An 18,870-nucleotide genomic window follows, 5' to 3' on the forward strand; every position below is an offset into this window, starting at 1 on the left:
TTATTTTCAAACTGTATACTTTATAACCAATATATAAATGGGCATTGATTTGCAAAATAATGTCAGTTGATAAAACATGACAATTCACAACAGGCCTATATCATATATTATTATACAACTGCAGAAATCTCTAAACACAAAATCTAATTACTAGAACCAGAAGTTGAAGGCCCATTGAAGAAATCCTTAATATTATGAGGCCTAGGTTTCAAAAAGCTACCAATTCTAGAATGGGTTCTACTCTGGAATTGTTTCTTCACTATTTCCTGTTGCATCTCTTTCAGTGTGAAATGGAACCTTTGAAATTCAGGAGTGGCATCAACAAAGTCAAGAAGGTAGTCCAAACTTTCTCTAACAGCAGATAATTTAAATTCAGTCTGCTTCTCAGCTCCTCCTCCTTTTTGAACAACTTCCTTTGTAATCTCACCTTTTGTTTCTGGGGGACACCCCTTTTCTTCATCTCCATTTAACCACATCCTATCATCATCCAGCTTGGTTTCCAACTCTCCACATTTTTCAAGAATTTCTCTATAATCCCCATCTTCTAGGCCTTGAAGATCATATTCTGGTTCCTTTTTGCAAAGAAGATTTTCCCATGCATTTGCTATGGTTATTTGTTTTACTTCATCCCAGCTTTTTGCCCAGTTAAAAATTGCACTTTTTACATTGTAGATTTTAATTTTAGAAACTCCTTTTTCTCCTTTATCTTGCTCATCCTCACTTTCTTCAAAAATTACAAGACTCTCTTCAAGTTGCTTCCATCTATAAAGTCGTTTGCAGCTCAAGATCACACCTTGATTCATTGGTTGAATCAAGGTTGAAGTGTTATGGGGAAAGAACATGCATTTTATCCGACCATCCTCACTGGTTAGTGATTCAGGGGAAGGGTGAGCTGGGGAATTGTCCAGAAGTAACAACGCCCTGACATCCTCTTCATGGAATCTTAGAACATTGAGTTGAAAATGCCGGACCTCAGGTACAAAGTTTTGAAAAAACCATTCTGAAAACAATTCTCTGGTGAACCAAACATCTTTACTAGATTTATATATCACTGGTAATGTACTTGTGTCCTCTTTCACACTTTTGGGCAGCTTTGATTTTCCAATAATGATTGATTTTAACTTATGAGTTCCATCTGCATTTGCACATAAAAGGGCAGACAACCGTTCTTTGTTTGTTTTCTTCCCTGGCAGGCAGATATCTTTTCTACTTGCCTGAGTATTTTCTGGCATTGATTTCCAAAAGAGGTCAGTCTCGTCTCCACTGTAGAGCTGAGCCAGATGCAGTTTCTCCTCTTTGATTATCGTGGACAATTTTTGTCGAAATGGCTCAACATTTTCAGAAGCTGAACTTAGGACTTGTTCCCCACATACTTTTCGGTTCCCAATTGCATGCCTATTTCGAAATCTGAAAAGCCAACCAGTGCTTGCTTTGAAGTCTGTTCGCCCAAAACACTGTGCAAATCTCTCGGCAGCAGCCTGAAGCTCCACACCTCTAACAGGGACACCAGCTGAGCGTTTCTGTTGGTACCACATGTAGACCGCATCATCTACATCGCCATATTTGGCTCCTGTTGTCCTCTTTCTCTTCTCAGCCCCTACTAATGGCATGTCCTGCTTCAGTACGAAGTCCAAAATCAGTTTCTTATTCTTTTTAATGTCATAAAATGTTGATTTACTGATTCCAAATTCATCCATTACACTTTTAAGTGATCGTCCAGCTTCAATCCTGCTTAGAACCTTCATTTTCTCCTCCAAATTCAGTGTTGTATATTTCCCTCTCTTATTCATACTGAATGATTTTGAACAACCAACAGGAGAAAACAAAGGAAAAAGCCTTACTGAATTGGAAAAAAAAAAAATCTTAAAAAAAAAAAAAAAAACTAGCTCAAAGCCCCAAAAGGCAAAGGCATTTGTACCAGTGGCTAATAGGTTGAAAGGGATTATCAGTATTGAAGAGCTAGTCTTGAGTTAAAGGTCTTATGTACTCAGAAAGTTGCCATTGCCAAAGTCCTGTCTGGCTGTTTTTGGAATCCCCCTGCTCCTTCTCCTCTCCCTTGACAAATATAGCAGCCCCAGTCAGGAATGACAGATACCTGCATATTTTCCCTAACTCTATAGAGGAAAAGAGACAACATGAAGAGAGGAGGCATTCAGTGAGATGTGCCCACAAGAACAGTCCAAGGTAGGATTAGTCTCAATAAAAAGTGAAGCTTGAAAAGAAGGGCATGTAAAAGACTTAAAGGCAAGGACAGATTAATCTTGTGTAGCAGAGATGTTGTATGGCTTCTCCGCTTCCCAGAAGACCTGATTTTACCACACTCCCAGAAAAGAAAATGGTACTCATATTGCTCTGTATGTAGTGTTTGTTCACTGGGTAGTAGTTCCTCTACCTGGATAAAGACTACAAGCTGCAAGGACACTGAATTGGGATGTCTGGAGAGCTGGAATTTGGGAACAGTCATACAGAATCTTTAAAGAAAGTGAGTAGTTTCTGTTGTACATATGAATGAAATCCAGCGTTCACTGCATTCTCTATAGCATTCTCACAGACTAAGCTTCAACTTGAGTGTCTCTTGTATTTGCTAAGGTAATTTCTAAGTAGATAAATAATTTAATATATTTGTTAGTGGCACTTTTCCACTCTTAGGTCTTCTTCCTTGGGTACACGTGATGTACTCTTGAGTGTCATTTTTCACTGAAACTATTTTCTATTTGAAATATTATCAAGTTTCAGAATCACGGTAATTCTTAGAGATGAGCCCCAAAGTTTTACAAATATTTTACCATACTTTCAAAATTTAAAAGATCTGTCCTTTAAATTGTTTTCCTAAATTTATGTTAGGGAGTTCAGTAACATACTTTTCATGTTTGAACTTTTATTTCTCTTCAGTGTACATTTTACTTCATTTGAACCAAGACTCAACTTTTCCACAGCCTGAAGAAATATAAAAGGTTTCTCTATTTGGTGTTTCTGATCAATTGTTTCCCATAAATCCTTCTGTTAGAAAACTCTTCCATTGCTCTGTGCTCTCAAATATTCCTTTGAGGTCCTCCTGGTACTGCCCAAAGCCATTCCAGGTCCTTAGAAATGTCCTAGTCTCAGTTAATTTCATGGTTCTCATTCCAGATACACCACCTCATGGGAAGAAACAAAAATTGCCACTTTTATCCATTCCAGGTGCTATGAAGAAAGAAAAGTATGTCAGGGAAATGAGGAAAACGATTGTTATCTCAGTTATTCTTCCTCTCCTTTAGGGCAAAGCCTGACAGCCCCATTCATTCCCCAACTATTAATACATAGAATATTGTCAAGCCTCTCATCTAGGAACCCGGAAGAGTCACACCATCGGTTTTCCTCTAACATTTATTGCAAGAAATGGCAGCTTAGAGTTATGGGCCACTGAGAAGATCATGAAAGAATATGATAGTAATTAAGGGATGGAGCCAGTGACAGGCTAAGATCAAGCAACTTTACAACAGAGGCAGTTTTAAGTAAGGCAATTATTAAAGGTAACTATGATGAATGGAAAAAGAAGAAAAAAGAATATTTTTAAGCCGGTAGTAGCACCATTAACTCGTCACCCAGCAAAAATATTCAGTGCATTGTGTAATTGTGTGGGTCTCTCAGAATTAACTCAGTGTATTTGCTTTCCTTGTGTTTTGTGGGGTTTTTTTTGTTTGTTTGTTTTGTTTTTAGAGACGGGGTCTGGCTCTTGCTCAGGCTGGTCTTGTACTCCTGACCTCGAGTGATCCTCTCGCCTCGGCCTCCCAGAGTGCTAGGATTACAGGCGGGAGCCACCGCGCCTGGCCATACTTTTCCTTGTTTCTCACCTGTATGTTCATCATTTCTGAAACAGTGCCCAAGCGGGGAGATGAATCAAAAGGAAAGACTCAGGGAACTTTTGTGGACTCCACAGGAAGAATACGCGACTCTGGCACCAAACTGCACACAATGAAAATAATCAGTGGCCTCCTTCCATACTCACAATGTGTGTCTTGCTTCCTCTTCTTCTTTCCACAGGGTCTTTTCCTACTTCCTTCTCCCTTCAACCAACTCTCTACCTGTGTTATGAATTAGGTCTGTCAGTGAGATCCAAGGGCGTTGCTGGTAGGACTTCACTTATTCAACTTAGTTAATTCTAATTATATGCTCAGCATTGGGCCAGATGATGACAATCTCAGTGTCAAGGGCATTACTGTCCATTAGTTCTGAGAGACTGGGAACAATAATTACTTTTGAAGAAATTAAGTCTCAATCTGACTGAGAGTCTAAGGAAATAATTATGGTAATGAACCTGCTTTGACACATATTCAAGTGACTTAGGCAGATGTTCATTATTATTGTCTCTGTTTTGTTTCTCCTCCTTAAAAAGGATCAAGATCTATGCCTTGGGGACGTATATTACCATCTATCCAAAAGCAAAAATAGCATAATGGCTTGGTAATGGCCTCTGATCTTCATTCTCACCTTAAACTTACCTCAGATGAACTGCCCTAGAAAGAAGTTCCATCAAAAACCCTCAGATGGTGCTCCAAGATTTACGTTCTTAAATGCAGTCTTCTCATTCCATTCAAAGGACTCTGGTATAAGGTCCACATAAACTTATTTTCTAATTTTTTCAACTCTTCCTCTCAATGTAGCCCAATTCAGTAAAAATGTACTACAGATCTTTCCCGCTTTCAAGCCTTTGCTCTTACCCTCCCATGTATCTGGAATGTATTCCCACTCCCTGCTGTGGGCAAAATTCCTCAAGATCCTTTATAATTTTCCCCAACTCAAAATCAACTTTTATTCCTTGGAGTTCTCACCGTGTTCAGTTGTCTTATTACTACCTTGGGTTACAGATAATTCATGAAACTGCTCCAGTCCTTTTATTAGATTGCTTAAGGACAAAGATGTCTTACTCAACTCCGTGGCACTGGCTATACATAGTAGACTTAATCCCTGAGTGGTATAGGCCAACATTTCAAAGAAATTAATAATCCAGAGATCACAGATAACCCCAAATACTCAGATTCTTATAAATATGATGCAGTAAATACTTACGGAATGCCTATCTTACCCAAGTGACTATACTAGACACTGCAAGAGATACAAGGTGAAAACAGGATTCCCATCTTCCAGGGAAGCATACGGTAGTGGAAAAAGCAGAAGATATGACAAGAGATCTACATTCCAGTTTAGCAGCTGCCACTGGTAGGTGGACTATGTGACTCTGAGCAAGTCACTTAGGTCTCAATTTCTCTGTCAAGGAGCAATGTAAATGGAACCTATTTCACACGTTAAAAACACACAAGAAAAATAAACATAATAGTTGTGAGAAACGCGCCAGACGACCAGAAACGGCACAAAACCCTCAGGGGCCATTGTTCTTGATCTAGCGAATGGCCTGACCGGGACAAAAGTGCCTCTTCCTCGAGGAGGCCGCGACGAACCCAGCGAAGACAGCTCAAGCTCGGCCAGCTGGGCCGCAGGAAGGCCGAGAGCGGCGCGTCCAGTGGGGAAGCGGCCCCTCGACACCCGGGGCGGCGACCCTTACCGGGCGAGGCTCCCGGTGATCAGACGCCGCCGGCCGGCCCCCGAAAGTCACGCAGGAAAGATGTGGACGCGCGACGCCTCCCACAGTGGGGACACGACACGGCGACACCCAAGCAACGAGCCGGTGCGGGGCCTTCTAGGCTAAGGCGGGCCCGAAGACTCGGTAGCATTAACTCCTCCACGCCTCCGGGGCTGTGCGGCGGCGGCTCGTTCCCCGCGCGGGAGGGAGCGAGGCACGGGCACTCGCCGCCGCAGCCGACCGGCCCCTCCGCTAGGCGCGGGCATCCGGGGGGCGGGACTGCGAGAAGTCCTCGGAAGCGCGTCATTTCCTCTTCCGGTCGGCGCACTGGCTCTCCGCCACGGCTGGGGTGCGGCGTGTCGGGCTGCAGTCCCGCAGGGGCCGAGGGGGTTGTGTCGGCGCTGCTGGTGCCAGGGCTGCGTCCCGAACGCCGGCTGGTGCGGGGCGGACAGCTGCACTCCTCGGAGTGGCGGGGCCGGCTTGCGTTTGAGCCTGAGGCAGCGGGAAGGGGCCTCCACGGAAGCCGACCTGTCCGAGGTAACAGCCGAGAAGCTGCTTCCCCTTTGGCTTCGGCTCCGGAGTCCCCTGAACGGCAGCGGCTGCTCCCAGAGGGTGGGCGAGGCAGCCATTTCCCCGAGGCAGGGCCGCGGCAGGCTCCGGAAGCCATGCTCGCTTCCCTTCGCGCGGCTGCGGCGCGGGGCGGCGGCCGAAGCCCTCCCGGACCCTGCACGCCTGCCCCCTGCCACGGGCGCGCCTGTCGCAGCCCGAGGCGGTGGCGAATGCGACTGGAGGCGGGCAGCAGCGTCTGCCGCGGCGCCCGGAGAAACTGTCCCGCTCCCGCTGGCCTTTTCGTGGCTGTGTTAGCACAGGCGGATAGGTCAGGTCTGCCTGAGAACTAGAGGCTTCTGCTGATGCAAAAACATAGAGCCAACCGTTTTTGGGCAGAATTTCGGAGCCTTTTCTGGCTCACCTCAGGGGAAGTGAGGCTCACGAGGCTCTCCTCGGCCCCACGCACGGTCTTAATGGCCCTTGAAGAAATATAAAGTCAGCAGAAGGGTCACCTTAGTCATCACCAACTCATTCTCTCCTTTTAACGACTCGATGTTTTGTAAACAAAGCCCAGCTGTAATTTTTTCCAGGTCAAGTAAACAAATTTTGCACAAATCATCTGCATAGTGCTTTTCTTTCTTTTTTTTTTTTTGAGACAAGAGTCTCACTCTGTTGCCCGGGCCAGAGTGCTGTGGCGTCAGCCTAGCTCACAGCAACCTCAAACTGCTGGGCTGAAGCAATCCTCCTGCCTCAGCCTCCCAAGTAGCTGGGACTACAGGCATGCACCACCATGCCCGGCTAATTTTTTTCTATATATATTTTTAGCTGTCCAGATAATTTCTTTCTGTTTTTAGTAGAGACAGGGTCTCACTCTTGCTCAGGCTGGTCTCGAACTACTGAGCTCAAACGATCCGCCCGCCTCGGCCTCCAGAGTGCTAGGATTACAGGCGTGAGCCACCGCGCCCGGCCCATAGTGCTCTTTAGATGTTTTGCAAAGAAGAGTGAGCATCTAGTTGCTTAATTGAGACACACTTTCTGAGAAGAATAGGCTGTTTTTCTCCAAATGACCTTCCTTCTATAGTAGACCACCCCGAATCAGTCGTTTCCGTTATGCATGGTCAACCTCTGTCCAAAAATATTAAATGCAAAATTCCAGAAATAATCCATAAGTTTTAAATAACTTTTATTACAGTATATTGTTATAATTTTTTATTTTATGAGTGTTGTTAATGTCTTACTGTGTCTAATTTATAAATTCTTATTGTAGGTGTGTATACATGGAAAAAACAGTATATATGTGGTTCACTGTTATTTGAGGTTTTAGGCATCTGCCAAACATCCTGGAACATATGCCTCTTGGATAAGGAGGACTTCTGTGCTTTGGGCTCACTATCTCAGGTCTCCCGCCGGTACTCATACAGGGGAAAAGAGAATATCAATTGTTTTTTGATGTGAAGGCTTCCATCTTCACAAGAGGATGAAGAGTCATAGAAGTTGTAACCCCTTACTAAAGACAGAGACTGGGGTGATCTATTAAAATTTAAAAGATCTATTAAAATTTAAAAGAAATGTTTTTCTAATCTTAGATTCTCCTACTTTTCCCTTATGGGGATGGTAGAATAGGAGGCACACCAATGAAATCTTTGGGTAATCCCCAAAGCTCCTTTAAGCCAGTGGGTGCTAGTTTTCTTACGTACCAACCTTTCCTGAATTGTTTTTTTTTTTAAAGGGCAAAGTCATCAACTGGCATTTTTCTTCTCTGAGCTGTGCTGTGCTTCAGTGGAATAATAGAAGAGAAGAAAAACAAAGGGCCTGATAGTTGATTTGGAAGGGAAGGGAAGGGAATGCAGGACAGGACCTTTTCTGTTCAGTTTTCTCTAGCAAGTAGCAAGTAATAAGGTTCATGTGACTTCTTACTGACGTGTACCCTTTTTTTGCCCCCAGTGCCTTTAGGAAGAAGATCGTCTTAATTTATTTTGTACAAGACCAGACAGGACCTCAGCTGTTAAAGGTGGCACCAGTTGGGTGTGTGACACAGGAGCAGAACATCCTAGAGTAAAATGATGATGGTGGATCTGAAGGTGGCTGAGTATTTGGACCCTCAGATCAAGGCTCTGTGGGAGACCAAGGGGCCTGTGAGAGAGAGCTCCAGTCAGAGTGAAAAATCTACACACACAGACATTCTTGATCTCAAGAGACCTTGCTGGCACTTCCGGAATTTCCACTATCATGAAGCAGCTGGACCCCGTGAGGCTGTCAGTCAACTTCAGGAATTATGCCGTCTTTGGCTGAGGCCAGAGATCCACTCAAAAGAGCAGATATTAGAACTGCTGGTGCTAGAGCAGTTCCTGACTATTCTCCCCAGGGAAACACAAACTCAGATGCAGAAGCACCATCCAGAGAGCATTGAGGAGGCTGTGGCCCTGGTAGAATACTTGCAGAGGGAATCTGGTCAAACAAGGAGTGGGGTGAGAAGAAAGATTCCTGGCATATACAGTGAAATAGGATGAAGGTGGATATAGTGAGGGTGGAGGCAGTTAATTGAGAAATGAGATAGATTAGATCACTGTTCTGTTGTTTCTTAGGACTTAAGGTGGCACTCAAAGCTATAAGCCCATGGGAAAGTCAGTCCACAGGTTTCAGAAATTGTGATAGACTTTGCTGGCTTTAGAAAAAGAGAGTTGCTTTGTGCTATCTTTGGAGCCAGGGTGAATTGAGGGTGATGGGCCCAGTCTGGTTTGGCCAAGGAAACAGGACTTGAATTCTTACAAACAGAATTAAAAAGCAATAATGACTCAGGTAGGAGAGGGCAGATCCAAAAAGGGGAGTATACTTAGAGACCAAAGGAGAGCAAGGACATTAAAGAGAAGGAGAAATAAAACAACTAGGGGGAGACTGCAAAGGAAGGGAAAAAGTAGAAAGAAACAAGGGAAACAAAGATTTGGAAAAGAAAAATCCCAGGAGAATAGCAAGGAAAAGATGCCAAGGGATAGTGTCCTCCCTACAATAGACAAGAGCCTCTACTGCCCTCCGTTAATGGTTGGTTTTTGGCTTTGCTGACAAGTGGGGAGTAAGGGTGTGCCCTTGGGCAGGTGGTAACACCTGCTGGCTTTGGGCCTGCTGTGAAGAATACAGGGCATGACATATGTTTGGTGTCAAAATCATTTAGAGGTTGGTTGGAGCCACTCTTCCTTCCCCTTTTCTCTCTATTCTATCCCCATTCTCTGTGAAAACTTCCCTAGCTGTAGGGAAAATAATGACTGAGAGGAAAACTTTTTTATTCATTTCTTTAATTTTTAGAAGAACTTAAAAGACAGAAAACCACTGAGGTGGGGATCTAAGTCAAGGTAAAAGGCCTGATAAGGCAGCATGAGAATAGGTGGCCTGCCCAACCCTGCTAGTAGCTTGAGCTGAACTGTGTGCAGTGTAGAGGCTGCTGTGTTGGAGGACTGGCAGTAGCCACAGCTTTTATCCTTTTACTGTGATTTTCTCAGATTTGTGGATAGTTTATGGAACATTGATGGCCTAATTTCTTTTTAAAGCCCTTTGTCATTTCGTTTACTTTCTCACACTTCCCACAATGTGGGCTGTATACCTTTTCCTCTGTCTCCCCCTCTCCCCCCCAAACCACAAGTCCTATGGTAACGAGGATGGGGATTATTTCTAGGTTGCAGTCCATGAGCTGGGAAAGGAGACAGTGTTCTTGGGAGAAACAGCAGAGGTCCCAGGCTTAAAGCCGAAGCCAGCAGAGTCCCAACCAGTGAGCGTTTCCCAGGATGAAGAATTTTGGAATACATGCCAGGGTCTACAAGAACAGCTGAGCAGGAATACACATAAAGAAACTGAGCCTGTGTCTGAAAGGGGTAAGGAGTTTCATGATAATTTCCTTCTGGGAGCTGTGACAAATAATTTGTTCAGCCAACATGTCATGGGCATTTTTTGGGTACCCAGCTCTATGGATTTGTAAAAGCAGCCATGATAGCAGTTAAGATGTCCCCCAGGCAGCAGTAGAATATACCAGTTGTGGGTGAAGCTGGAGGTGGGCCTAGGGTACAGAAATATCTAAACCACAGAACTCTGGAAATAACACTATGAACCCTGTTCCTGAGAAAAGTGGAGAGGAGGGAAAGAAATGCAGTTGGAAGGCTTGGGGCTACCTCATCATAAAGAAGTATTTGGGATCAGAAATGGGCTGTTAGTTGTAGAATGTAAAAACAATTGTGTACCAGGAAAAAAATAATAAAAGAAAAAAACTTCATCTCCTACCATACACTGCAGTCCCTGAGTACTTCATTTTAAAATACTTTTAATTTTTGTCTAACTCAGAAAAATTTATGTCATGAGAAAAATAGAAAGGTATCCTTTTTTATTTCTCTCATGAAAACTGAAGAAACTGTCAACTGGGCAACTGGTTCTAGGGGCTGGTAGATACTTTGTTCTTATTTATGAGGAGGGCACTTCTGGCATCACACAGAAGATACAATGTCCCATCAGGATGTTCATGGAAATGAGAGATTTCCTCTGGCTCTTTTCTACCCACAGCTGTGCCTTCTCAACAGATTCTAGCCTTTCCTGGGCAGACAAACACCAAAGACTGGACAGTGGTACCTGAGCTCGTCTTGCCTGAGTCCCAGGTGAGCTGTGCTTTCCAGCAGTTTAGGGCTGCCTTTCCCTGTTGCCCATGATTCTTACTGCCCTGGAGGGCCTCAGAGGTGTGTTAGCCCATATGTTCTCCCCCTGGGGAACTGGGTCCCTCCCAGGCTGTTTGCTGATCCCTGGCTCCTTTCTTTCTGCCTTCTAACTTTTTACAAACATGTACTGGTCATTTCTTCAGAGCCTGGCCTGCCATGCAGTTCATAGCCAGGTGGTCGGGCTGCTTCTGCAGTGGCAAGTTCTGAGCTGAAGTCCATTCTCTTCTTTAGAGCTTGTTGACATTTGAAGAAGTGGCCATGTATTTTTCCCAGGAAGAATGGGAGTTACTGGATCCCACTCAGAAGACCCTCTACAATGATGTAATGCAGGAAAACTATGAGACTGTCATCTCTCTAGGTAAAAATTCTCCCTTCCCTTTGTGTAGAAGTTGAGTAATCTGTCCTGTTCTGTTTCCTGAGAATGAATCCCTGTGAGAAGGTCTTGTTGTTCCAGTAGGTAGTTGGTTCTCAACTAGATGGTGTTGGGGGAGGGAAAAGGTAGTATGTCCAGGTCAGCTGGGGAGCTTTTTCCATGTGCACATGCTCATTCCTTATCCTGTGTAGAATTCTTGATCCCTACCTTCTCTCTGTCCCCAAACCTGCTCTGGCATGTCTTTCTCATCTCAGTAAAGGGCACCACCATTACCCAATTGTTCAGGGCAGAAAATGTAGTCATCCTTTAATCTGATCTTGCTATTGTACCCCACTATTAATCCATTAGCAAGTTGCCTTAGCTCTACTTTGACATACTCTGAGTCCAATGATGTCTCAGCTTCTTGCACAGTTAGCATCCTGGCCTAACACAGAGTCATCTTGAACCAGGTCTACTTCAATAGCTTTGTAACTGACACTCCTGCCTATACTCTTGCCCTCACACAGTCTGTTTTCTACACAGCAGCCAGAGTGATCTTTTAAAAACCTCATCAGATTATGACATTTCCTTGCTTAAAAAGACTGTGGTCACTTATTTTCAGAAAAAATCCAAACTTCTTACTAAGGCCTCAGGACCCTCCAGGATCTAGTTCCTGTTCACCTTTGGGCCCCTGCTCAGTTCTTCTTTAGCAATGCTGGTTGTCTTGCTGTTACTGGAACTTGCCATGCTCATTTCTGCTTTCCCTTTTTTTCTGCCTGCCACACTTTGCTACCACATGGCGAAATTCTCACTTTCAGGTCCCTGCTGAAATATGTCTCTCTCACAGAGGCCTTCTGCATAACCTTATCTAAAATAGCTTCACAGGAGCAGAATCTTACAGTGCTCTTTTACCAATTCAGTTTTCTTCTACACACTTACCACTTCCTGACATTATTTTGTTTGTTAATGAATTGTCTCACTCCGCTACTAGAATGTAAGCTCCATGAAATCAGGGTACTTTGTCATCTTCACCACTATATTCCCAGCCCATAGGGCAGTGCTTAGCACACCATAGCCCCTCAGTACATATTTATTGAATGAATGCATGACAAACAGTTCCCATATCTGGTCATCTGTATTTAGAAAAATTTCACTAAATGATTCTAGTCTGTTTCCTCTACCTGGATGTGAGCCAGGGATCTATAGGAATATTAGAAATGTATCCTAGTTCAGGGCCTGGGGCTAAATAAATAAAAACTAACTAACTATGATAGATATCACTTGTGCCTATGATACTGAACCCACTGGCTCTGCCATCACTGATCTTATCCAGAATGAGTCCTAAAGAGTTAATAGAACCAGCCTATATTCCCCACAACCTCTGGAGCTTGGTTCCCCATTGGTTGAAGATGGGGTAGTCTTAGTACAGAAGAGGGAGAATATGTGCTGGATTCCTGTTCCTTATATCCTTTTCATTGATCCACCTTAGGTTTATTTCTTAGTCTCTACTTTGCATATCCACTTATAAATACAGCATAGTATAAATATCATACTAGATCTTAAAGTCTATCCATTTAACCATTTGGGGTAACAAACTGTAACAGTGTCTTTTGCTCTTCCTGAAATAGTCGGGAATTTGTGTACTAATTCACTGTTAAGTTACCAGTCCTTGACCTCATTTTGTCCATTTCACAGCATTATTTGTGCTTCCCAAACCTAAAGTAATCTCCTGCCTAGAGCATGGGGAAGAGCCATGGGTTCAAGTATCCCTGGAGTTGAAGGACAGTGCTGGAGAGTCCTCTACAGGTAAAGACACCATGGGAAGAAGAGAAATGTGCCTTGATAGGAACCTTTACCAGGCCTTAATGTTTTAAGATTGTACTCCTCTGTTTTAAAATTGATCATTGAATTTTTCTTTCCATTCCTGTGATTTTCTTGTTCTGGGAAACACATAGCTGATTCTTATATTTATTCTAGCAGGGTTAAAACTCAAAAGTGACACTGAAAATCATCAGCCTATGTCTCTTTCTGACTTGGAAATACAAGTGCCAGTAGGCATAGTATCAAAAAAGACCAAAGTGAAAGTTCCCCAGAAAACAGGCAAAGAAAATCATGGTGATACGCACAGAGTGGGGAAATGGCACCGAGATTTTCCAGTGAAGAAAAGAAAGAAACTTTCAACCTGGAAACAAGAGCTGCTGAAACTTATGGATCTTCACAAGAAAGGCTGTGCAGGAGAGAAGCCGTTTAAATGTCAGGAATGTGGGAAAACCTTCAGAGTTAGCTCTGACCTTATTAAGCACCAAAGAATTCACACTGAAGAGAAACCCTATAAATGTCAACAATGTGATAAGAGATTTAGATGGAGTTCAGATCTTAATAAACACTTAACAACACACCAAGGAATAAAACCATACAAATGTTCATGGTGTGGGAAAAGCTTCAGTCAAAATACGAATCTACACACACACCAAAGAACTCACACAGGAGAGAAGCCCTTTACGTGTCATGAATGTGGAAAAAAGTTTAGTCAGAACTCCCACCTTATTAAACACCGGAGAACCCACACGGGTGAGCAGCCTTATACCTGTAACATATGCAGGAGAAACTTCAGCAGGCGCTCAAGCCTTCTTAGACACCAGAAACTTCACTTGTGAAGGGAAGCTTGTTCAGTGTACTCATTCTGAAGAAATTCACCAAATGCAGCTTAACACTAAAGTTTATGAAAAAATAAAAAATCATGAAGCATGAGGAATTTTTCATTATGGGAAAATTTGGGGGCATAAATGTCATATTTCACAGAAAAGAATCAAGATTGGCTCTGCAGGGGGTACACTAGTAGTTGTACTACTTACTATTTTTACTATGAACCGTCAGGAAATTCCTTAGTAGGAGAGGTTTTAGGAGCATTCTGAATAAGGGGAAAGGCTGTTTGGGGATTCTCCCTGGAAAAATAGAATATTCAGTTACAAATAGCAGATACAGCCAATCAGTAGTCTTCTGTGGCCATAGAAGTAAATATTGTGGGTTTTGCATTGATCTTCCCAGTTACTCTTGAACATGTACAGTAGTAACATTTACAGCATGGTCTTCCAAAACATAAAGCGATAACATGCATGTTTAATTGCATACCATTCTCTTCAGGGTAGTAGATTTATCAATTTCAATAGTCTTGGGGAGCAGAAATGAATTCTAATGTAAAGTGTTCCAAGAACCAAATTGGAATTTCTTCATTACTTTTGTTAATTGGACACTGTTTACAAGTTGGAAATCGTTTGAGTTCCTTCTTGAACTTTTTAGCGACTTCTGCTCTTGAGTATTGTTATCATGGTTTTTACTGATGAAATCATATTTCTTTTAGCACTGGGGAATCTGCCAGATGAACTAATAATTAATGCACTATTTTATGCCTCTCATTGGTGGTGTTTGGAAAATGGAAACATCTCTAATGAGATCATATGGAAACTGATTGGAATTTGTACCCATGGAATATATATTAGATGTAAAGAAGAATTTTCTACAATAAAAGAAACTCGACTTGTTTCATTACCTCACAGTGTCAGTTGGATAAAGCAGCCATAAAAATTAGCAGTTCCCCCAAGGCCTGAAAGAAAATTAGTGGGAGTTCAGGATCATCTCAGGTTTTTGTTTGTTTAGTTCTAAATTTTGCCTTTGTTTGTTATTAAGAACAAGAGACTCAGGTTTGTATGGGAACTGGAGTGTGTGTGTGCTGCAGGCAGGATCCTGTGGCTCACTTGGCTTGGAGACCTGGGCATCTGGTCAGTAAGAGCCTGGGTTCTTGAAAGGTTTGGAAACTGATGCTGAGTGTTAGGCAAGGATGGGCAAATCCCCATACATGTTGTTTTGTCTCATACTGTAAGCTCTAGCTGTCTCTGTTCTCTCCAGCACAGCATTTAATAGCAGCCTCAGGTAATAAATTTGATGGACTGCTGAAAGTCTGTGTAGCCTATGGATTTTCTTAAAACTCACTTGTTTAGCTACAGCTGTGACTCTGGTGTGTTCCTATTAGAGCTTTTAGGTGTATCAGGAAAGGGATTAAAGAAATGATCTCTTTCAAATCTCTTATTTTATGAATGAGGAAGTTAATGTTCAAAGAGGTGCAAAATACTTGCTTAAGACCCCATTGCAAGAGGGTGTGTTGTCTGTGACTTAGCTTCAGTCAGGTATGACAGGAATAGCAAGACAAATTTGTTGTTATCCCTGCACAAACTGTGGATAACACAGTGTTATTTCTCTTCCTAGTTTATAAAACATTCTTGTTTTTTATTGGTTACTGAAATAAATCTCCATTTTTTCTTTATAAATACAGATAACACTCAACTCAGGATTGTTCCGGGGATTAGATGGATTGATGAAAGTAAAGCACTTAGCCAGGTGTGGTGGCTCACTCCTGGAATCCTAGCACTTTGGGAGGCTCAGGCAGGAGGATCACTTGAGGCCAGGAATTTGAGACCAGCCTGGGCAACATAGCAAGGCCACATCTCTTTAAAAAAAACAAAAAACCTAGCCAGGCATGGGGTGGCACACGGCTGTAGTCCTAGCTACTTGGGAGGCCGAAGCAAGAGAAGCGTTTGAACCCAGGAGTTCGAGGCTGTAGCGAGCCATGATTATGCCACTGCACCCCAGCCTGAGCAACACAATGATACCCTGTCTCAAAAAAAAAAAAAAGCAAAGCTCCCTATAACAGGCCCTAGCCTACAGTAGATGCACAATCAGTGTGCATTTCTGTCCCTTTCCTCTGTTCCCTAGTGATAGGTTGGGCTGACTGACTACATTAAAGAGGCACATGCCTCTAGAGACACCGGAAATGCTGTACACAGAGATGTGTCCTTGGGGAGTCAGACTCTTCAAAATCCGTACTTCTCATTTCTATGCGACAAACTCAGTGATCTTCCACAAACTAACACCCTCACCACTTTTCCATTCATAAAGCCTCAGCAGCTTCCCAGTTCCCATGTGTTAAGCTTGTTTAGCTCCATAGTTTGGCCTCGAGGCCTTTCATCAGCTGTACTTACCCCATAGACAGCCCTCTCTTTTCCTTTTTCTCAGTTCACTTACCCTCCAAGGTGAGACAAGTTGTTAATCTTTTTTTAAAAAAAATTGACTTTGTTTTTTAGAGCAATTTTAGATTTATGGAAAAGTTGAATCAAAGTACTCCTGTACTTCCTACCCTCACACACACTCATAGTCTGTCCCACCGCTGTCAACATCTGCCACCAGAATGAAACATTTCTTACAATCAATAAACCTACAAAAATGAAGCACGTTATATCCTCCCCCCCACCCCCATTCCCATTCACACCAGACACTGCTGGTCCCATCCTTAAGGAAATCTTCCACCTCAGCAGACCATCCCAGGTCCCTGATCTCTGGCCACAGCTTCACACCTGTGTTGCAGTTTTAGAAGATAAGGCTCAATGCCCCCGTTCTATTCTCCTGGGAGCTTTACATGTGGGGAGTGTAGCGGACATTTGTTGACTGCCTCCTAGCATCCATTTCACCTTTCCTTCTTCCCAACAACCCAGTTCCATTTGGAGATCCGAACGGTTCCTGATCCTGGTTTCCAGGAGTGGAGAATGTGACCTAATCTAAGCTACTTAGAGAAGGATTCTATCTTCTCGGTTAGATGATGGCTCAGGGTTAAGCACATGACCTTAATCTGGTTCTATCAGGGCTTTTGTTGGAAATGCTAGACAAATCCAGCTCTTGCTGGATGAAACATGTAACCCAGTAACTGTAGACGGTCTTCTTGAAATTAGGAGAGATGTGAGCCTTAGGATGAAACCATCATAGGAGGTAGAGCAGAATGATAGGAATTCAGTCCTTGCTGACATCATTGAGCTGTAGGATCAAGTATCACCTGATGGCTAGAACGGCTCTGGAAACTTTTCAGGTACATGAATATACACATTCCCTTTATTATGTAAGCCAATGTGAATTGGGGTTTCTGTTAGTTGTATCTGAAAGAATCCTAATAAACATATAAAGTAATAACTGATTTAAAATAATATGTATAGGAGATGAACAATCCTTAAATATACCTACTTAAAAGCTTTTTAAAATGGAAATTATCAAATATACATAAAAGTAAAGAATAGTATGATGAACCCCCTGTAGGCCTCAAAAATTATCAACATTTTGCCACCTTGTTTCATTCATCACCGCCAGGTTTTTTTTTGTTTGTTTGTCTTGAGAGAGTTACTTGTTTTGGAGTATTTTAAGGCAAATCTCAGACAGTATAATATTTCATTTATAAATAGTTCAATTTGTAAGAGAGAAGCAATTCTTGACAATTTCTGCCCTAAACCATCTGTGACAAAGAGCTCCCACTGCACGGAGGCCCTCTCTCCCCCAGGAGCAAGGTTAATTGGGAAGAGGGCATCTGCATTTCCCTCCCCCAGAGGGCAACCAAAACTTGACCAACAACTTCTCAAGATGGCTTTGCAAGAGGACCCTCTTGGCCTCCTCCCTGGGGTTCCATTTATGAGAACACCAGGCGTTTTAAATGCCTCCTAATGAGGCTGGTCCAGAGGGATTATAGATGCCTGTAATGATCACCAGAGCAACTCATTAATAACTTGAAACTACATGATCTGCTATTGCACTTTTAACAAGCCCCTGAGTGATTCACTCATTAAGCGTTCAGTGGCATCAGTTAATTGTTGGTTTCCTGGAGCCTTAAAGAACAAAAATAATAATAATAATTACCCTCAAATGTATATAGGGCATTTCCCTAGGAGCTTGAAGTGCACTCAGAAGAGTTTTATCATTTACCTACTTGCATTGGCTTTAAATTTCTTTTTCTTGAAATAATATGTAAATGAATATTGAAAGCATTATAATTTCATTATAATTCACCCCTCTCTTAGCATTCCTGCTTGATTATATTTCTTTTTAATTAGCATTTGACCATCACATTTGGGTAACTTCTAAGAAGACAAATGACCTAGAAATTTAACATCCCTGTTCTACATTCTTCCTCATTTGTTATTATGTTTCCTCTTAATGAGTTTTTCCTCTCCTTTCCCTTGATTGGTGTCCGTTCCTTCCCTTCCTCTTGCTGGTCTTAGTCTAAAGTAGTTACTTTGTATTTTAAAACTGGGTGCCCTGATAGTCAAGAAGTGTGGTAGTCTGGGAGGCAGAGGCGGGAGGATTGCTTGAGGTCAGGAGTTCGAAACCAGCCTGAGCAAGAGCGAGAGACTCTCTCTACCAAAAATAGAAAAAATTAGCCAGGTGTGGTAGCACAGGCCTGTAGTCCCAGCTACTTGGGAGGCTGAGGCAGGAGGATCACTTGAGCCCAGGAGTTTGAAGTTGCAGTGAGCTACCATGACACCACTGCACTCTAGACCAGACAACAGAGTGTGTCAAAAAAAAAAAAAGTGTGGTACAAACTGTTTTGAATGACCCTTTACAGCTAATTAATATTAATACTTGCCATACTTTATCAACCAAGAATTCTTTGCAAACAGAATTCCTAGTGCCATAAGCTATTGTTTATTACCTTCTGTGATTCTGAAATTGACACACATAAATCTGCTAACAAAAACTGGTTCTGTCCTTGTCTCTGCCTAAGGATGTTTGTTCCCTAAAACTTTTTTTTTTTTTTTAATGAGGCAGGGTCTTGCTCTATCACCCAAGCTGGAGTTCAGTTGCCTCATCATAGCTCACCACAACCTCCAACTCCTGGACTTAAGTGA

General features: G+C 42.7%; 2 protein-coding genes across 6 annotated transcripts; one reads left to right on the forward strand and one right to left on the reverse strand.

Annotated features, from left to right (window-relative positions):
• TIGD7 (tigger transposable element derived 7) lies at positions 1-5,830 on the reverse strand. 3 transcript variants are annotated; one of them, XM_045542416.1, is made up of 3 exons: positions 5,543-5,830; positions 3,834-3,945; positions 1-3,183 (listed from the first exon to the last, which is right to left on the reverse strand). In XM_045542416.1, exon 3 carries the CDS (start codon positions 1,788-1,790, stop codon positions 144-146), a length of 1,647 nt encoding a protein of 548 aa, XP_045398372.1. In that variant the 5' UTR covers positions 1,791-3,183; positions 3,834-3,945; positions 5,543-5,830; the 3' UTR covers positions 1-143. The 3 variants fall into 3 exon arrangements, with proteins under 3 accessions (XP_045398372.1, XP_045398370.1, XP_045398371.1); XM_045542414.1 differs by lacking the exon at positions 3,834-3,945; XM_045542415.1 differs by lacking the exon at positions 5,543-5,830 and having other exon boundaries at positions 3,834-5,520.
• Positions 5,831-5,893: 63 nt separating this feature from the next.
• ZNF75A (zinc finger protein 75a) lies at positions 5,894-14,701 on the forward strand. Of its 3 annotated transcripts, none has more exons than XM_045542417.1 (7): positions 5,894-6,097; positions 8,054-8,577; positions 9,777-9,972; positions 10,652-10,743; positions 11,032-11,158; positions 12,848-12,958; positions 13,130-14,701. In XM_045542417.1, the coding sequence occupies exons 2-7, from the start codon at positions 8,170-8,172 to the stop codon at positions 13,807-13,809; spliced, it is 1,614 nt and encodes a 537-aa protein (XP_045398373.1). In that variant the 5' UTR covers positions 5,894-6,097; positions 8,054-8,169; the 3' UTR covers positions 13,810-14,701. The 3 variants fall into 3 exon arrangements, with proteins under 3 accessions (XP_045398373.1, XP_045398375.1, XP_045398376.1); XM_045542419.1 differs by having other exon boundaries at positions 13,133-14,701; XM_045542420.1 differs by having other exon boundaries at positions 12,848-13,167.
• Positions 14,702-18,870: the final 4,169 nt, after the last annotated feature.

This window comes from Lemur catta, chromosome 2, assembly GCF_020740605.2.
Source record: "Lemur catta isolate mLemCat1 chromosome 2, mLemCat1.pri, whole genome shotgun sequence".
In the NCBI taxonomy this organism is placed as follows: domain Eukaryota; kingdom Metazoa; phylum Chordata; class Mammalia; order Primates; family Lemuridae; genus Lemur; species Lemur catta.